This window comes from Lepidochelys olivacea (genome assembly GCF_965140295.1).
Source record: "Lepidochelys olivacea isolate rLepOli2 genome assembly, chromosome: 10".
In the NCBI taxonomy this organism is placed as follows: Eukaryota; Metazoa; Chordata; order Testudines; family Cheloniidae; genus Lepidochelys; species Lepidochelys olivacea.
In genome coordinates this window covers 24,198,506-24,216,246 of record NC_140420.1, presented here as the reverse complement: position 1 = coordinate 24,216,246, position 17,741 = coordinate 24,198,506, and the positions used below count along the sequence as shown (strand labels likewise).

Sequence of the window (17,741 nt, the reverse complement as noted above, 5' to 3'; positions counted from 1 at the left end):
CAATAAATTAGTTAGTCTCTAATGTGCCACAAGTACTCTTAATTAGTAATACCCTGGAATTTAAACTATGGGGAATCAAACTCATTTGTGATTTTAATACAGAACTACTTTAATATGATCCAACAATGGGAGAGTGGTATCTGCAGAAGTTGCCAGCACATGGTGAAGGGGTGACTCCAATCATTTTTGTGTCTTTTTCACCTCAAAGAGATTGGCCAGGATCCTTCTAAGGAAGCATCATGGGAAAGAAAAAGGGGAGTTGTGATTCTTGGAAGAGCTTAATGATGGGAGAGAAGGGATTGACTACTGCCAGGGAACATCCGGGTGTGAGAAAAATCTGTTTCTATCCACCCAAGAAATTTTTGCATGCCTTATGCTAAAAGTGTAAAACCAAATGTAGTAACAGGATTTTATGATCTATCTTGTGACCTGACAGGACTATAACTCTTTAGTGGATCAGTACAGATGCTTCCAGGAGCAGTAAATTGTTCTCAGCCTAAAATATTTTGTTAATAGATGTACAGACCTGTCTGCAGTATATCCTCAGAGATAATTAACTATCAAAAAGAAAAATGTACAGAGAGAAAAGACAGTTCTGTGGTTTGGGATTTTTTTGTAACTGACTCTAGTACTATGAGGAGGGTGGAACCACTATGTCAGTTCTGCTTTTTATTCTGTCCTTCTGGATGTTCAAAAGGATATGAAACCAGAATAAACCTTCTAAAATAGCTATGACACTCTCTTCACAGCTGCCTTCTTGGATTTCTTCTGAGATAAAATCTAAGCAGCAGTTTTTAAAGATCTGTCAGTTTAACTTTTCTTTCTTTTTGAAGACCTACATAGAGTGCAAGCTTTCTGCTCTGGTAATTGCTAGTGAGATAGGAACATAAGCTCTTTCTTTCAGCATCTTACATTGTATGATATCTGTACAGAACAATCCGATTATAGGATGGTTGTCAAAATTCACTAATAATAATTAAACTTGATCAAGATACCTACAGTATTATTCATATTGGTAAAGTTAAGTTTTTTAAAACCTTTCAGTCCTATGGATGTGCTGCTGCCTGCCTGAATCTGTAGGTATTTGGAAAATTTATCAGAGTGCAATAACAGAACACTAATTGAATTGTGACTATGCAAATCTATCTAGATATAATGTTGACCTCTGCAACACTCATTTTGGGACAACCAAAAATAATCTTAACACAATGTTTGTTAGTAGTGTCTTCTGCGCTTTTGTGTCGGGGGGGAGGAGTATTGGATTTATGGAAAATAAAATCAGTTAGCAAAACTTAAACATTTATGTAGCAGCAATAGATCATTTCCTGTGACTGTTCTTGTCTGTTGACTTCTTAGAGACTGTAAAATAGGGCTAGTTTAGAGGGAGTCTTTGGAAGGGTTTTTTAAAAAGTGGTAAAGTAACATAAATTCAGTAAATAAAGCATTGCAGCATGACATACCGGAAAACAAAACAATTTAACAAAATACTATTGTTGGTTTGAATTTAGTATTCTTATCCATACAGTCATTCTAAGAACTACTGAACTAATAAATACCTAAAATGAAACTAATGCAGCATTATTTACCACAATACAAAAAAACTTGTTTGGTAAAGCTGTTACAATGAACTCCTTAACACTTTCAAAACTGTTTCCTAAAATGGAAACACTTAATCTGAATCAAAAGTTAGCGCACATTGGTTGATTTGTTCATTAAAGAAATATTACAGTAATGCTAAGTTATTCACCTTTTTTTCTTTTTTTATGCTCTGTAGATTCTTGAACATTTTCCACATCTTCCTCCGCTACCAAGGATACCTCCATACCCAGAACTCAAGGATGGAGTCAGAGACACTGTGCCACCTCAGAAGCCTGAACTGAAACTGGCTCAGGTGCAAAATCCAAAAGGTATTGCACTCTCATGGACTGTTACAGAGATTGATCCCATGTGCGCTCCTGTAGAGAGCTATCACTTGTTCATATACCATGAACACTCCAATAACAGTACTGTACCACACTGGAAGAAAATAGGAGAAATAAAGGCTTTGCCCCTACCAATGGCTTGTTCTTTATCACAATTTACAGCCTCCAAGAAGTACTACTTTACTATACAATCAAAAGATGTATGTGGACGTTATGGACCATTTTGTGATATACAGTCAATTACTTTAATTTCTCTGGAAAACTCATAAGCTACCTCAATAACTGTTACATGGTTGTTTCAGTTTGAAATATTGTATTTTTACTTGTAAACAATCCAGAGCCAAGGAATGAATTGTACTACAGACTGTATTCGCTCAGTTCTGTTTCTTATCTATCATGCCAACTATCAGTTATTTATATTCTGAGCATTGTTCTATACATTTTGTAAGTTGTTTCTAATAACTTGACACTGAGAATTCTGTTTATAAAACTAATTTCAGTTCTGTGTTTAGTTTAGTTATTTTCCTTCTCAGTCCTTCCCCTCCCATTCCTTTCAATGGGCATCATTACATGTAGGATGTACTTGGGACATAAAGGAATAAAATTTTCTACTTGGTAACTATGAATTTTGATGACGATCATGAGATGAGAAATCTAACATGTCATGAGTTTTGTGGTGCTTTGTTCACCCTTCCTTTTTGTATTTTTGGGGGAAATAGTGGTTTTTTTGTGTTCCATTTCCTTCACTAAATGGTACACAAGCTTTCAGAAGGTTTTAGTTCTTGTACTTGAGTATACTCAAACAGTAGTACAGGAGTATCTCCATTATTCTGAAGCCTCTGAAAAATGTTTGTAAGGATGCAAGTCTCTGTAGTATTTAAAACACTATAGGTCCTGTATTATTACCCTACTACAATCACCTGAGACAATCATCTGGACCATGATCTTTTTAGAGATGCTGCATTGTAAAGGAACACCAAGTGAGATTGTTTCGTTGTCACCCATTTTGGGCAAGAATTAAGCTTCTGGGGAAGTTGATTAAAGTGTTGATAAATAAATGTTTTCCATTGCTTTATAAGTACTTCACCTGCTTGTATCTTCTGGTATTAAAGAGGCTTCACTTGCCTTTAGGTGTGGTACAATGGTAGTCATTACTCATCCAGATAGACATTTCATAATGCCACAAAGAGGTAGGTGACCCATTACTTATGTTAGTGATGGTTCTAGAATATTCATTTACAAAATTATTAATTACAAAGTCATTGTGGTGGCAGTTGGCTTTCTGTTTAAATATGCATATTGAAATGAATTCAGTGATATTTGTAGTGTGTCCATTACAGCAAGGTTATAAAGAAATAGAAAATATCTGGATTAATTTAATTTTAATAATAACTACAAGCAATGTAAGTTTTTCTTATACAGTTTAAATCACGCTATGTAGGTTACTCAAAATACTTTAAAAACCCAATAAGTTTGATTCTTTCAGTATTAAACAAAAGTTTTCATATATGGAAAAACTCTAACAAAAGCAACTTGAAAGATCATTTTGTTGCAATAATTTGCCGTTCTTTGAATGGCCTCTACGTATTCCCACTCTTGGGTTTGTGCCCTTGGTGCATCTTGAGTGGTGGAATGTTTTCTAGCAGTGCCTGTTGGAGTGCTCTCCTGCATTTTCCCTCACCGGTTTGAGCATTCTGAGGATGAGCCTATGTAAAAGCATGGCACTCAGGACACCTCAGTTCATTCCAGCCAAGGTTGTGAATGGTCTATATTAGAACCTCTCCAGAACAACCTCTTCAAGCAAGACAGCATCTTCAGGTAGTTTTAGTCATAGCTAGCTAGCTAGGATTAAAAACTTTGAACAAAACAATATAATTATTTATTTACATTTCTTGGGATCTTAGAATTTCTACACCCCAGCGCCAACTAACAGTAGCCAATAGTAACTGATCCAGAAGATACTTGGACTACAGTATCTCCAGAAGGGAAAGATACAGGTGATACAAGGTGGAGAGAAATAAAAGATGGTATAGCATATTCAAATGTGCTTTTATCTCCTAAATCTCCGTGAACTCACAAGGGAAGTTTACTTCTCCCTTTCAGTTTTAAAGTTGCCAAGACCTTTCATTTCACCAATATCTTCTGCTTCTGATCTGAGGTCTGATTAGTCAGATAGGGACAGGCAAGTTATTCTACCACCTCAGTTCCAGTCACCTGGCAAAAAAACATTTTAGAGTAGACATTAGACCAATGCTCTACATAGTCCAAACAGACACAGGCTCTGCCTATATCCTGGTAGGTTCTATGACAGAGAACCTGATTCTGGTGTCTTTCAGTTTCCTCCTTGGTCTGGATGGGTCTACTGGCTTTCTTTGAGATACTATACAGAGGTTGAGAATAGCCTTTATAGAGGAGTCATTCCCCCCCAAGACCTCAGGGGAAGCCCCATTCACCAGATCCGGTTCTCTGGAATGCTATATCCTTTGATTGTCCCAGACATTTTATCAGAATAACCACCTATGAGGTGTAGAATTTCAGGACATTGATCTAAAGCCTAGTGACCAGACATCCCCAGATGACAGTGGAATTGCTGCAGCATCTTCCCTGTCTGAATATGCCATAAAATTTCATGAGATGGTATCTAGAAGGGCTTCTACTTAACGTCAGTTTCTGTGGAAATAATCTTTTATCACTCATCTTGACTTTGATATTCTGGGAACCCTTCTAATTCCAAGATCGTTCTACCAGTATTAAAAGGACTTTTACAACCTGCCAGAACAATGTGGTCCAATCCAGCAGTGAATTTGGCAGTGCATTGGAGGTGTCAGACTATTTAGATTTACCCCTATTTGTATAACTGGCTCACAAAGGCCTTACAGAAGTCATCGTACATGTTTACTTTTTGAGAAAGTGGGACTCGGAATAAATTGAAAGAAATCTTACCTTCTTATACAGAAAGTTTTTTTTTGTCTGGGTGATGTGTAGATTTCAAGCAAGAAAGGTTTTCCTTCCAGAGGCAAGTCTGCCATTCTCAAACATGAAGATAATTCCAACCAACTGTAATATTCTTCCTCAGAGTGATAGGCCTTATGGTTTCAGTAATATATTCTTCCATATGCTTATATCAGAATGAGAATATTATAACATTGACTGGTAATAAAGTACCTGTTAAGTTCAGACAACACATACATGAAAACTAATTCTTCCAAAATTGGTATTCCTATCTCTTACTGCATGGACGAAGCATATCCCACCCTGGGATGGGGAACTTAGGTTGTTTGAAGTAACAACCCACCGTCATTTTCTTTTGAGTGAATGTTTGCATGTATTCCACTTCTAATGACTCAAAAGCAATGATTTTGTAGGTTGGAGATGGGTGCTCAATTTATTTGAATTTCTACCAAACCAGACATTGGATCTTAATGCTGTGTCTAGGGAATAATATGGTGTAGAAGTGTGGACAGATCACAGTGTAGCTGCCCTGCAGTTTTCAGAGATTGGTATGCTTTTGTGGGAAGCTGCAGAAGCTGTTTGACCCCTGGTGGACTTTAAACTGTGGGTTTAAACTCATAGCAAGATTTAATACAAGTAAGCATCCATTAACACAGCATTTAGGTAGACATTGCTTGATCCCTCATTCTGTCTTCCACACAAGAAGTAGCCTAGGGTTGCTCCTGAATGACTTCAGCCTGATCAGGTAAAATGATAGAACTTTAGCTACACTGAGGGTGTTCTCTGAATCTGCTCAGTTTTCTGTTTGTATCTTGCAATACTTTGCTTGTCACGTCATACCTATATAATAGTCTCTTGTGAGAGACCTTGTCAAATACTTTTTGAAAGTCTACATTATCAGCAGTTTCTATTTTATATACTACATTGACACATTAAAATAATTCTACCAGATTAGTGAGGCATGATTTTCCTTTGCAGAAACCATACTGGTTAGACCCTACCTTACCATAATAATGTGCTCATTGTGAATTTTTTTTAACTATCATTTTAACTAGTTGATTAGGTAAAGATGTAAGATTTATTGCTCTGCAATTCCCTGGAATACCCTCTGAGACTTTTTAAAATACAGATACAACACTTGCTACTTTACCACTCCTGTGGCATAGAAATTATTTCTAATGACATCTTTGCTAATAACTCAGTCATTTCACAGATGAACTCCTTCAAAACTCTTGGATACATATAATCTGGATCAGTTTGTTCCAGGTCCTCTTTATTAACCAACAAAGAGGAGTTTTGGGTAGGTAATTCCCTAACATCATCTGTGGTGAAGACCCACACACAACAAAACAACCCGTAACATTTAGCTTTGCAGCTAGGTGCTTATTGTCCTTAATTTTAACCCATACTGACCCAGCAGATGCACTGATTCTTTTGCAGGTTCCTTGCTTCTAATATATTTAAAGAATTCCTTGTTTCTTTTATAGTGTTCGCTGTTTACTCTTCAGAATCTATTTTATACCTCCTAACTTCCCTCTGAGATATCTTATTGCCTGCTGTAACTTATGTTTCTGTTTGTTAGCTTCATTAGGATTTGATTTCCAAATGTTGAAAGATCTGTTTTTCTTGAATAACTTTTTCAATCTTGCCTTTTAGTTATATATTTCTTGTGTGGCTGTCTCTTTTTTGCTTAGTAGTGTGCATGCCTCCTTAAATGTGGTATGGATTTGACTTAAGAAAAACATAAGATAGTCCAAGAATTTTACTTTAGTACCTTTGACTAGCTCTCTCCATATTGAAATCTCCCTTTCTAAAGTTTAGAGTTACTGTACCAATTTCTGGAATCTTATTTCCCCTTAAGAAGTTGAACTTAACTACTGTATATTGTGGTCACTGTTTCATAATTCTCAAAAGTGAGTCTAACAGTAGCTATTCTGTTGTGCATAAGACTGAATTGAAGAAAGCCTCGCCTCTTGTGTGTTTTTAGAACTGGTTGTTTAGAGAAACAATTTTAATGATTACATCTTCAAACAAAACTTTGTCCTGTTGTGCCATTGGACCAGTTCCCCCAGCGATGTCCTAGCCTTGGCTGGTAGTTTGACCTCTGAGTAGTGTGTGCTTATCATTTTGAGTCAAACTATTAGTGTAGCCCTCCTAATATATTTACATCTGACTGCAGAAGCTTTGTATCCATCCACATTCAGCCACGTGGTGTTCTCCATTCAATACTTCTCATTGGATTCAATTGAATCTTTTAAATAATGTGCTGTTTGGCCACCTCTTTGGTATAGTCTTATCTTTTCTGTGTAATTCATAGTGAAGTCTTAGCCTAACTGATGTCATGTTTCAGTAATGCTTATTATATGAAAGGCCTCTGCCATTGCCAGGCATTTTAATATTGCTTTTAAGCTTCTTGCATTTGTACATAGACCTCACTTTCACTTTTTAACAGATGCCTTGTTCATTTACCTCCCTATACTTTGCTGATGGCCTACACGCTTCTTGTGATCTTTTCCTGGCCTGGTTTGTTTTGGGTCCTTCCTTTCACTGGATACAGATTTTTGTATTACCTACTTCCTTGATCTAAGTTCTGTCTAAATTATGTGCTCTTTGGTTTCTGTCATCTTTCCCTTATGTCCTAGTTTAAACACTCAGCTAAAGCCTTATTAAATTTATATGCTAGCAATATGGTTTTACATTGCTAAAGGAGCAGGCTCCACTTTAATCAAAGGGTCCCTCTTCATAGCCACACTGTGAGACCATGACTTCCAGTCACCTAGAGACAACTAAGGAAAATCTACCTTATCTGACTAAATTCTTCTTGATACTTCTCCCATAATAAACCACCAACTTGTTTTCATTTATAGTGTCCTAATGAGGATCTCACAGGGAAAGTAAAGAGCTATTGATTTTTACTTATTTGCACAGAAATACTCACACACAACGTTTAAATGGATCCAGAACTTTAAGGCAATGTAAGGGCTATCAAATGTATCAAGCTTGCTGTTACAGTACAGTAGTTTCTGCTTTATTTTCATGTACAATTTCAGAGTATATAAAACACAGAAAATGGAATATTTTCAAGGCGGAGTAGGTAAAAAGAATATCCTAAAATCATGGTTTTCCTCTCAAGACACAAACTGTCAAGAAAAGTTTGAGCTTTCAGTTTACAAAAGATTCACACTTGGTCTAACTAAAATATGGCAGCATCTATAGATAGCTGTATGTACTCTTCCAGCATATGCTATTTGCTTTAGGGTGTTAGGGCTTTCATAATGAAAGCCCGATTGTGTATACATGTATGTACATATATGCATGCTGTATCTTACATATTTAAATAGTCAAATATAAAATGACCCAGGTAAAATGATTCACTATCTGTCAAGTAGCCAGTAAGTGGCACAATTAGTATTTATACTGTAATGTATGAACTTTTATAAAATATTGGACTGTTGGACCAAAACTATGTAGCTGACTTATGGCTAAGTATTTGCTTTATAATTTCATTAGATCATTTTACTGTTCATTACATGAAATGTAAGCCAGAATATCAAATTCTTGGGGTGAATGCTACTTTAACCCTTTCCTTATAGTACATCTGTTTATATACAGAACAGATTCTATTCTGTGTACCTAATTATTCCTTTAACAGAATGAAGATTGGGGGATAAATATTACAAATTAAAGGAGTGTTAGTTAGGAACTTCACAAGTTAGGACACACTTAGAAGGAAAATAAGGAGATTAGCACTGTCATGTTACAAGGGCAAGAAAGCATAGTACTAGGACTACTTTAAATCTAGTTTCCCTCTTACTCTACCTGTTCTCAAAGGCCTGGGCTACACTAGGGACGGAGGTTTGAACTAAGATACGCAACTTCTGCTACACTATTTGTGTAGCTGAAGTCAAAGTATCTTCGTTCGAGTTACCTGGCTGTCCTCACGGTGGCAAGTCAGCTGTAGTGGCAGCAGCTCCCCTGTTGACTCTGCTTACTTCCTCTGCCGAGGTGGAGTACAGGCATCGATTTATCTCATCTAGATGAGACATGATAAATCAATCCCTGATAGATTGATCACTACCTGCTGAGCCAGTGGGTAGTGAAGACATACCCTAAGCCATTAGTTTTTTCCTGCCCCCTGCAAGTAATACATAACCACCACCAATTTGGGAAACAGAGCAAGACCCATTCCCATGTTTAAGATGGTGCACTTAGTTGTATCCATTCCTACCTTGTGAGTAGTCAAACAAGTGTTATCTCACTGAAGATGTGTGGGTCAGCTATTTCACTGATTTATAGGGTGTAGCTCTGACTTCAGTAGAGCTATGCTACTACTGATCTGACTCAAGTGTAACTAGTTACAGGCCTATTCAAAACCTACTAGCTTTCCTTTTTCTAGACATGGGGTTTGTCCAACTGTGGTAGGTAAAAAAGGCCATGATTGATTATGCCAAACTATAAAATGTTACTTTAAACACACACTACAATAGACAAGTAAAAATGACAACCTTCAAGGATGATCAACCTTTAAAATCACCATTAACCAAAACTGTATTTTACAGTAGAGATTATTTAAGTTTAATAACTGATATAAGCCTGTACTAGGTATTTCCATATTAAAAAAATCCTTAAGTCACTTTGAGGAAGTTTAAGTACACAGGGCTAAATGGCTTAGGAAAACCCCATCCTGATGTGTTGAGCTGGTGTGTTTAGGCTCCTTTAAACATCTCCAACAGAAGTTAAAGGCCACCTGTACACCTTTTGCCAGGATTTCCTAATGGGCAGTCCTGAATAATACTTTAGCATGACATTCCTGTTTGTCATGAAGTCACTTTACAAGTAAATACTTCATGCTAACTTGTACATCCAAACCTACATGTGCTATCAGTGGGGAACATGTTAGCTTAAAACTTTTTTTTAAAAAAAGCCTGAAATAGAGGCAAGCAAATTTTAAGGTAGATCAAGAGTTGAGTGAAGTTATGCACAATGCAGAGTTAAGAGCATTTAGGGTTTGTTTTGTTTGTAAATTAGCTTCAGCATGTACACACAGAAACAATTCCAGACCCAAAACGTGCAATGAATTATTGACAGTTTGTACTGCTTGTGTCCAGAGCATTCACAATCTGAAAAAATTCAGCATACAAAAGGGAGTGGTTTACTTTTTCAAAGCAAGGGGTTTTAATAAAAGCTTGTAGAGCATGTATTGTAGAGCTAAACAGCAAGAATGCAGGTTCCCTACTATGATAGGCACTGAGCATATCTTTGAACTCCCCTAATGGTTTTTTAGGTAATGTAGAGTGTGTGTGTGTCTTCTTTCCCCATACTTATCCCCAAGCAGATTTCTAGTAGCACATTGCTAACAATGTAATAAGCATGTACTGTATCTTTTCCACTATACATGATGTGAACCATTTAGAGGGCAGGATCAAACTCTTATGAATGCCTAATTTAGTGGCAGCCCTTTAAAGTTGTGAAATGTACAAAGGAAAGCTAACTTGGCCTTGGCTTGTTCAGACTCTTGACCCTAGCTGGCAAAGTGTTCCAGTCAACTTGCATTATTTTTTCCATATAGCTTTCATACCAAGAACACAGTACATTTTTAGAGAAACAATACCTTTACTACAAAACACAAATGATTATATACAAAATGGTTACTGAAATTCTGCTTCTGGACTGCAATGACAGAAATAACTACCTGCTGACATTTATTTACGTTTCCTTAATACTAGGTACATGACACCACTGATCAGAGTAAAAGCAAATGCAATCCAGGCTAAGATGAAAGAATATCCATATTGGCCACTAAAATCAAACTCATATCCAACACTCCTGTGCAGATCTTCATGCCTATTTGTGTAAATGGAGGCTGCCATCATAACACACAGGCCTGGAGGAGAAAGAAAGAAAGAATTAAAACAATGTCTGTTACTTTTTAAAAAAGATTTAAAGCAGTTATACAGGCTCACAGTGTGTAGTTCAACCACTCTATTCATCCCCTGCCCAGATGCTGCTCTTTGCAATCATAACTGTATTTAGAGTAATTCAGGGCTTCCAAATCCTTTTCTTAAGCCAAGTTGAAATAGTCATGTTACTAAAATACAGTCAGAGCTGGATGAAGTTTTTCCAATCAAAACATTTTTGGCAGAAAATGGAGATTCTGTGATACCAAAATGTTTTGTGAATGTTTTTTTTAAATTGTCAAAACCAAAGTCCAAAAAAAAAAAAAAATCAGAACATTTAATTTGAAATTTGTTTTAAATTTAAAATGTAGTGTTAAGCTAGAAATCTAACAAATGTTTGGCAAAAAGCTTACCAATTATGTACAACATTTTTCTGCTTCTGCTTTGTGTTGTACCATGGCTCCATTCTGAACCCTATTTCTCACTTTTAATGGAAGGGCTATTGAAGTGAGACATGTCAAAGAACCACTCACATGACAGGAGCTGGATCGTAGAAGTCAACACAAATCTTTCTCCTTGCTTTAGGCGGAAGAGTTGAAGAATGAAAACCAGAAATGCCACACAACACAGAATAGTAGACAGGATCATGGTGGCCTGAACAGCCTGCACAGACTGATATTCTGTGAAAATAGAACCAGGTTTTATTGTAAACCTTCCTCCCCAGCCGCTTCCACTACCAGCACCAACCCTTACCTGTTCCCAGGTAGTCTGTTCTTACTGGGATTTGCTGGCTACCCTCCTTCTTGCAGCTTTCCCTTCTTGTTTAAGCCACTGCCTCTGTGCCACCTTCCTACTTCCACTCACCCTTCCCCTCTTACTGACTTTTCTAAAAGATGTGCTGTAGGAATTACATGGGGGACATTTGGTGGTCTATACCCAAAGTCAGACTGGATGATCCCAATAATCCCTTCTGGTCTTAGAATCTATTACTGCTTTCCCATTAAAGGCAGCTTTTTAAACAGTCTCTGCCAGCCCTGCAACCACAATGCACAAATGGAGCTTCCCCAGCCTCTCACACTACACCTTCCCAATTCCATCACTTGCTTCCCTTCAGATGCTTCTGTCTGTTATACAGAGGTGAAGTCAGAGAATATAGCAGTGCAAGCATGATCTGCAGTATTCAGGATGGATTCCAGCAGTGGTGTCCTTTAGAAAGTACCTAAGGTCAGGTGTTTGAGGATTCCTGTGCTAGTGTGTCTCTGGTTGCCTTTTCTTAAATAAGGAAGAGTGGACAGTGCAATGCTAAGCAGACGAGTTACTGTAACACAGGCCAGTGTGAATGGCTCACTGTTCTGCTTTCTACACTGTGGCCCTATAATACAGGGTACAGTTGAAGGTGAAGGGATGTGTCTGTACTGAAATTGGAGGTGTGGATTGCAGCAGATGTAGACGTTCTTGAGCTAGATTTAATCTAACTAGCTCAGGTACCAACAGCAGTGAAGCTTCGGCAGCATGAGTGGCAGTGCAGACTAGCCGCCCAAGTAGAAGCCTGCCAGGGAGCCCCCTGGGTATGTACTCAGGCAACGAGCTCGCTGCTGTCGATACCTGACCTAGTTAGATTAACCCTGGCTCACGTTCATCTACACGCGCTGCAGTCACACGTCCAACTGCAGCGTAGACACCCTTGGTCTTGATATGCAAAGCCTTCAATAGAACTGACTTTAGTTATTAAAAACACTATCTTGCTCCAAAATAATGTCCTCCTGTACCAGGTATATTCCACCACCACCACCGTGGAGATGGCTCGTGAATGCAGAGCAGGGCATTGCAGCAGACCTAGAAGAGGTAAGTGACCACGGACCTACCGGCTTTCAAAACTCAGTGTAAAACTCTACTTCCGTTAATCTCTTCCTCAGTTTAGTCTCACAGCCCTGTAAATTAATCCAGCTATTGCTCTATAAACTGAAATGGAAAGGCTGTGGAGACTTTTAGTTTGGTTTTGTTGTGTTTAAATACTTGAGGTCCTTACTGTAACCATACCATGGTGGAGGCCATAAATTACCTTAATAATCTTCATAACTCCTCCCTAAATGGACTTGTAGACAGACAATACAATGATTTTCTATCCATCCATGATTATACTTGTCAAATTGTTCACCTCTTGGATATAGACCAAGAATGAATGGATGGGATAAGAGAAATTGTTACTACTGTTTCTCTCGTAACTGAAATACATCTTTTATTCCCAGTGAAGTCACTCATGTTAAAAATGGGATAATCTAGTCCATATTGTACATTGTTTTCCCTTAGTTAAGATTTTGCATTGCGTTCTGTTTTGTTAATCTTTAAGTTAGACCCCTCAGAAGTATTTCTGGTAACTACCATTAATACTAGAAGAACCTGAATAGCGAATAAGTTAGAATTTGAAAACTGGAACTTATTTTTAGCATTTAATGCCCTTCATTGCAGTCACATGGGACCTCCGTTTTGTTTTAGTCTCACTAGTTTGCTGTGGACTCTTGATGCCAGAAAATAGGGGGTGTACTTTATCTCAGACCTTTCAAAACACACTCTAGTGCTCTTTATGAACATTAATTCTCAGTTCCTTTGTAAGATGGAGAGAAAGCAATAGCATCCACATTTCATAGATGGAGAAATGGAGGCAGAGAAATGGAGATATTAAGGTTTTTTTGTCTTGCAACATTTTATAGTTTATTTACATGATACTGTTTAAAAAGCAGCTTCTAGTTTGACAGCTTAATAGTATGTACTAATACTCACCTGAATTGTTTTCATTAATGACTGTACAGTTGGTGATATTGATGCAGACTTTCCAGACATCTGTAGAAAAGTCTTTTCCTACCCACCAGGCCTGTAAAACAATATAAAGGAAATATATAAAAAAAAATTCAGACCAGGAAAGTTAGACCACCTCTTAAAATTGTTTTATAAGAAAAGTGTTTGGCTTAAATATATTAACTGTGTCCAAAAACTGTACTGTGCACTTCTTCACAGCTCTACAAGTGGGCATCCGTGTATAATAACATTCTCAGCACCCATCTTCAGCCACTTAAATTACTTGGAAGTGATGTTTCAGCCTAGAGATACAGTCTAAGGATACAATTATGTAGCAACCAAGAAACTGATCACAAAGATCAATTGCTACTCACTAGGTTACAAATGAATAAAAACAGCTTCTGCAATAAATAAACAAACATACATTTCCTGCATGAACTGGTTACACATTTTGAAATGAAGTAAATCTTACAATTCCAATCGCTAAGTACAATTTAGTCTTCTGTGAAGAGTGGGAAGGGAATGGGCAAGAAACAAATATCCAGTTACTTTGTCCAGATGTTGGAGAGACTTTCTGCTGCTCAGGCAAGTGTTTCAGGTGCTTTTTTAAGGACTGATTAAAAATCATAAGTTGTTCAGATTTAAAACTCTGCTCATGCCATATACCTGCTTCTAAGTGAGGAACTTGTACATTACCGTGTCTGGAGAAGCACCAGTTTTCTGCTGGTCAGATGTCCCCTTACCCTCAAGAAAAAATAGAGATCAGATTCCTAGCTCCAGCTCCCAGAGTTCACATTTTCTAAATTTCAAATGTGGCCCCCTGAAGATCCAGGAGTTGGAATTTTCATACGTGTTTAAGTTGCTTCTTTTTCTGTAACCTCTCATGTATGTTTGCAACATTTGTATTTCTCCCTATGGCTTAAAACCCAATCAACAGGTGAAGAGCAGTGGGAACTGTCTTACTGTAAATATATCCAGTGATGGACACTGGGGTAGTAGGCACTACTGGAATACTATTAATCTCTGCTCCATTGCTATGGTTGGAAAAGTAATAGAGCTCCATGTGGGGAAAGGGGGCACAAATCTTTCTACCCATCTATGCTACAGGAGGCTTACATGGTAGATCTCTGCAAGGCAACAGCGAAGTGTGGTGGGTATAGTGAGGTTAAGGTAGGCGAGTGCACGGAGCACAAGTCTACAGTGACCAGAACTATAAAACAGAAGCTGATGGCTGCATCTGCTACTCCTAGCCAGAAGTAGGAGATCACCAGCCAGAAATGCCAGTGTCTGTTCCTTTAATGAACAGAAGTAAAGCCTTCTCTGGTACATTCAGGTGGGGCCCTATGTTATGTGAGCATATAAGATACTCTTGTAACGCATGTGAGCAAGGGAGTAAAACTACAGGCGTGGGAAGTTGGAACCTTGTGCATGAATTTCCTAACTGATTTAACATCAGACATCATGCAAAGTTGGTATTGACTTATCTGCACTCTTGGTACAATGTCCAACTGTAGGACATCAGACTGGAAGCGACTAGTGACTCATTAAGGTCCCCTTGTGATATTACTATTGTTGGTATACCATCTGTTAACACAAACTAGCACTGTAGTGACTGAACGCCTTCTTCATAGCAACACTACAAATACTGCAAGCTGTCCAGCCAAGCATATTTCCTGAGGAAATCCAGACCAGTTAAAATAGCTACCTAGGCCTTTATTCTGCTGGGCTTGGGAAAATATGCCATTTAAATATTATCTACAGTAGTGTCTGCTGCTGGAATAGCCCATAAGAAACCTAAGAGATTGTTAAGTCAGTTAATGCAACAATTGTTTGGAAAGCAGTTCTGGAATTAGTCATTTTACAAGGAGAATTCAGACTGGATAGTGTCCTGAAATGCTGGATATTAATTCAAGGAAGACACAGATAGACAGTTTCACATCTGCACTATCAGGTTTTATTATGGTATTGACTTATCTGTATTCTTGGCCTTTGTTCAAGACTAAATAAACTGGCAGTTTAAGGATGGCACAAAGAAGTGTTACAGTTCAATATAGCATTTTGAACACCCATTTCTTATACGGTTTTATTTTTCATTATATTCAGCACTGTGCAAAACCCATTCAGGCAATGAGAAAAAAATTGAGAAGGTGGTTACAAACCTATAGGTTTCATTATTATTATTTTTTAAAACAATGCAACTAGATGACCAAGAATGCATGTTTCTTTATAGCTAGGGTTACTTGGGTTTCATTTGCTTGGACACTAGTGTATGATATTTGCACTGAAGTTAACATATTTCCTAACTGTCTTTCAGTCAATATTTTCCCAAAGTGTTTATAAAGGAGACAACTGATAGAACTTGAGTTCTTAAGATAGAGATGTAGGACTGAACGGGACCTCCTGGGTCAGAGTCCAGTTCCCTGCTATCGCAGGCAACCCCGTCAAAGAGAGTCAAAGTTTTGCAAACAAAGTTTCTGCTACTGTTGGGAGGGGGAAGGTGGGGGGGGGGGGCGCTTTGCTGAGCTAGTTGAAAAACAGATGGAGATACAAGCTGTGTTTTCAGTATCCCAAAAGCCTGTGTGTACATTTGCCTTCTTAGCAAGAGTGTACCATGATAAGTAACTGCAGTGGCAACAGTGGGACAAAGGGTGTTCAGCAAAAGATCCAGATGAAGAGCCAGACACGTACAGATATTGCTAGAGCAAAATCCCTTTGTGTAAGAGCAAAAGGTCAGTAATGGGAAAATTCACCTTTCCAAGCAACACTAAAGTATTTCTAAACTTTGAGGCTCAATTGACTCCAAGCAGGCACAGAATTTACAGCTTCTAGTGTGTCTTCCATGGTACATCTTGCATAAATGTATTAATAAGCCTCTTTCTGAAGGCTTATTAGGCTCAAAGTCTCCCCCTACACAAATATTAAATTAACTGGCTTTGTGTATGTGACATTGGCAGAAGTGCAGTAGAATCTTCACCTCTCCCCAAAGCCACAACTTCAGCCTCCAAGCTATAGTAGTGTTTGTAGATTGCTACACTTCTTCTGTGTAGGGTTCTTGGCTAATAGATCCATGTAAGTGCAGGCCCATGGGCCACATCCCCCTGCCCTGCTGCAGAATGCTGCTCTGTGAAACATAGTGCCGTGGCATTGATTTGGATTGCCTCTTCCAGGCACAGTGGCAGCAGGAGGTTTCAGGTCTTTCGAGCAAGTACAAGAAGCCTAGAATTTCCCCATTAAGTAGATCAAGTGTACTAAATCTTAACACTGTCAAATGCTTTTGAGAGCTCAAAAGCAAATCTTAAGATAAGTATATGAAATAAACACAAAACCAAGAGAGAAGAGACTGAGCTGCAATATGTTATTTTATACTTACAAATAGCTGGTTTTTACCCAGGCTTTTGGGAAGTGAGGGATCTGATAAAAAAGGGGGGCATTGTTGAGGTTAAATATGCTAGTTAGTTACATTTTGGGTTGGCCTGATGAGCAACTAATTTAATTTTTGATCTGACTGTATTTTTAATGTTCAGCTAGACTCTAGGACCAGGAAATGTTTTTCTTCACGTTTTATATAAAGGTGTATTTATATTTCAATTATGATTGTGCCCAGATCACACGCTGGGGAAGCTGCTTTTTCTGTGAACACACAGCTAGACAACACATAATATGACGCTTGAGTCAGTATAACATGGAGAAACCTATGGCTCTGAATTACAATTTCTAGGTGGAATGAAACTTACATTGTCAATGGTTGAGATGAACAACAGCGCTGCTGAAGTTATGTGAAACACGATAATGAAAGCCAGAAGAATCAACATGTTTGCTCCTTGAAGGTTTAGCCTGAGATAAAGCTGTTTAAAAACAAGGAATATATACAATTAGATTATGTAGTGATAAACTGAATAGCTGACATCTTAAAACAGGGATATAATCTCAATTGCTTGTGGAATAGGAAGGTCTGAGTATTAATTAGTTTCAGAGTAAGGAAATACTGTACCTGCCAAAATGTTACTATTCTGTATATTTTGAGCCAGGAAGTTAGAGCACTCGCTTTTATAAAAGATAGAAGGCTCACCTGTAGCTTTGGTCAATCTTAGTATAGAATAGCATAATGCAACAATTTCACTGGATATACAGGATTAGTTAGTGAGTTCCTTATGTCCTTTCCTGTTGCAATGAG

At 37.9% G+C, this 17,741-nt stretch overlaps 2 protein-coding genes across 7 annotated transcripts in view; one reads left to right on the top strand and one right to left on the bottom strand.

The window, feature by feature from the left end:
- Window positions 1-2,548, top strand: part of ATF7IP2 (activating transcription factor 7 interacting protein 2) — a 57,769-nt gene extending 55,221 nt beyond the window's left edge. For all 3 annotated transcript variants that reach the window (XM_084640686.1, XM_084640687.1, XM_084640685.1), the window contains one exon: window positions 1,775-2,548. In XM_084640686.1, coding sequence (XP_084496812.1) covers window positions 1,775-2,191 — 417 coding nt within the window. In that variant the 3' untranslated portion in view covers window positions 2,192-2,548. The remainder of the gene's footprint in view (window positions 1-1,774) is intronic.
- A 5,332-nt stretch (window positions 2,549-7,880) lies between these two features.
- Window positions 7,881-17,741, bottom strand: part of EMP2 (epithelial membrane protein 2) — a 39,932-nt gene continuing 30,071 nt past the window's right edge. For 3 of the 4 annotated variants that reach the window (XM_084641428.1, XM_084641429.1, XM_084641427.1), the window contains exons 2-5: window positions 17,302-17,412; window positions 13,553-13,643; window positions 11,305-11,451; window positions 7,881-10,758 (exon numbers count right to left, since the gene is read on the bottom strand). In XM_084641428.1, the coding sequence (XP_084497554.1) occupies window positions 10,577-10,758; window positions 11,305-11,451; window positions 13,553-13,643; window positions 17,302-17,379 (498 nt within the window). In that variant the 5' untranslated portion in view covers window positions 17,380-17,412 and the 3' untranslated portion in view covers window positions 7,881-10,576. Of the gene's footprint in view, window positions 10,759-11,184; window positions 11,452-13,552; window positions 13,644-17,301; window positions 17,413-17,741 lie in introns of all 4 variants that reach the window. The other variant, XR_014713329.1, reaches the window with a different exon arrangement.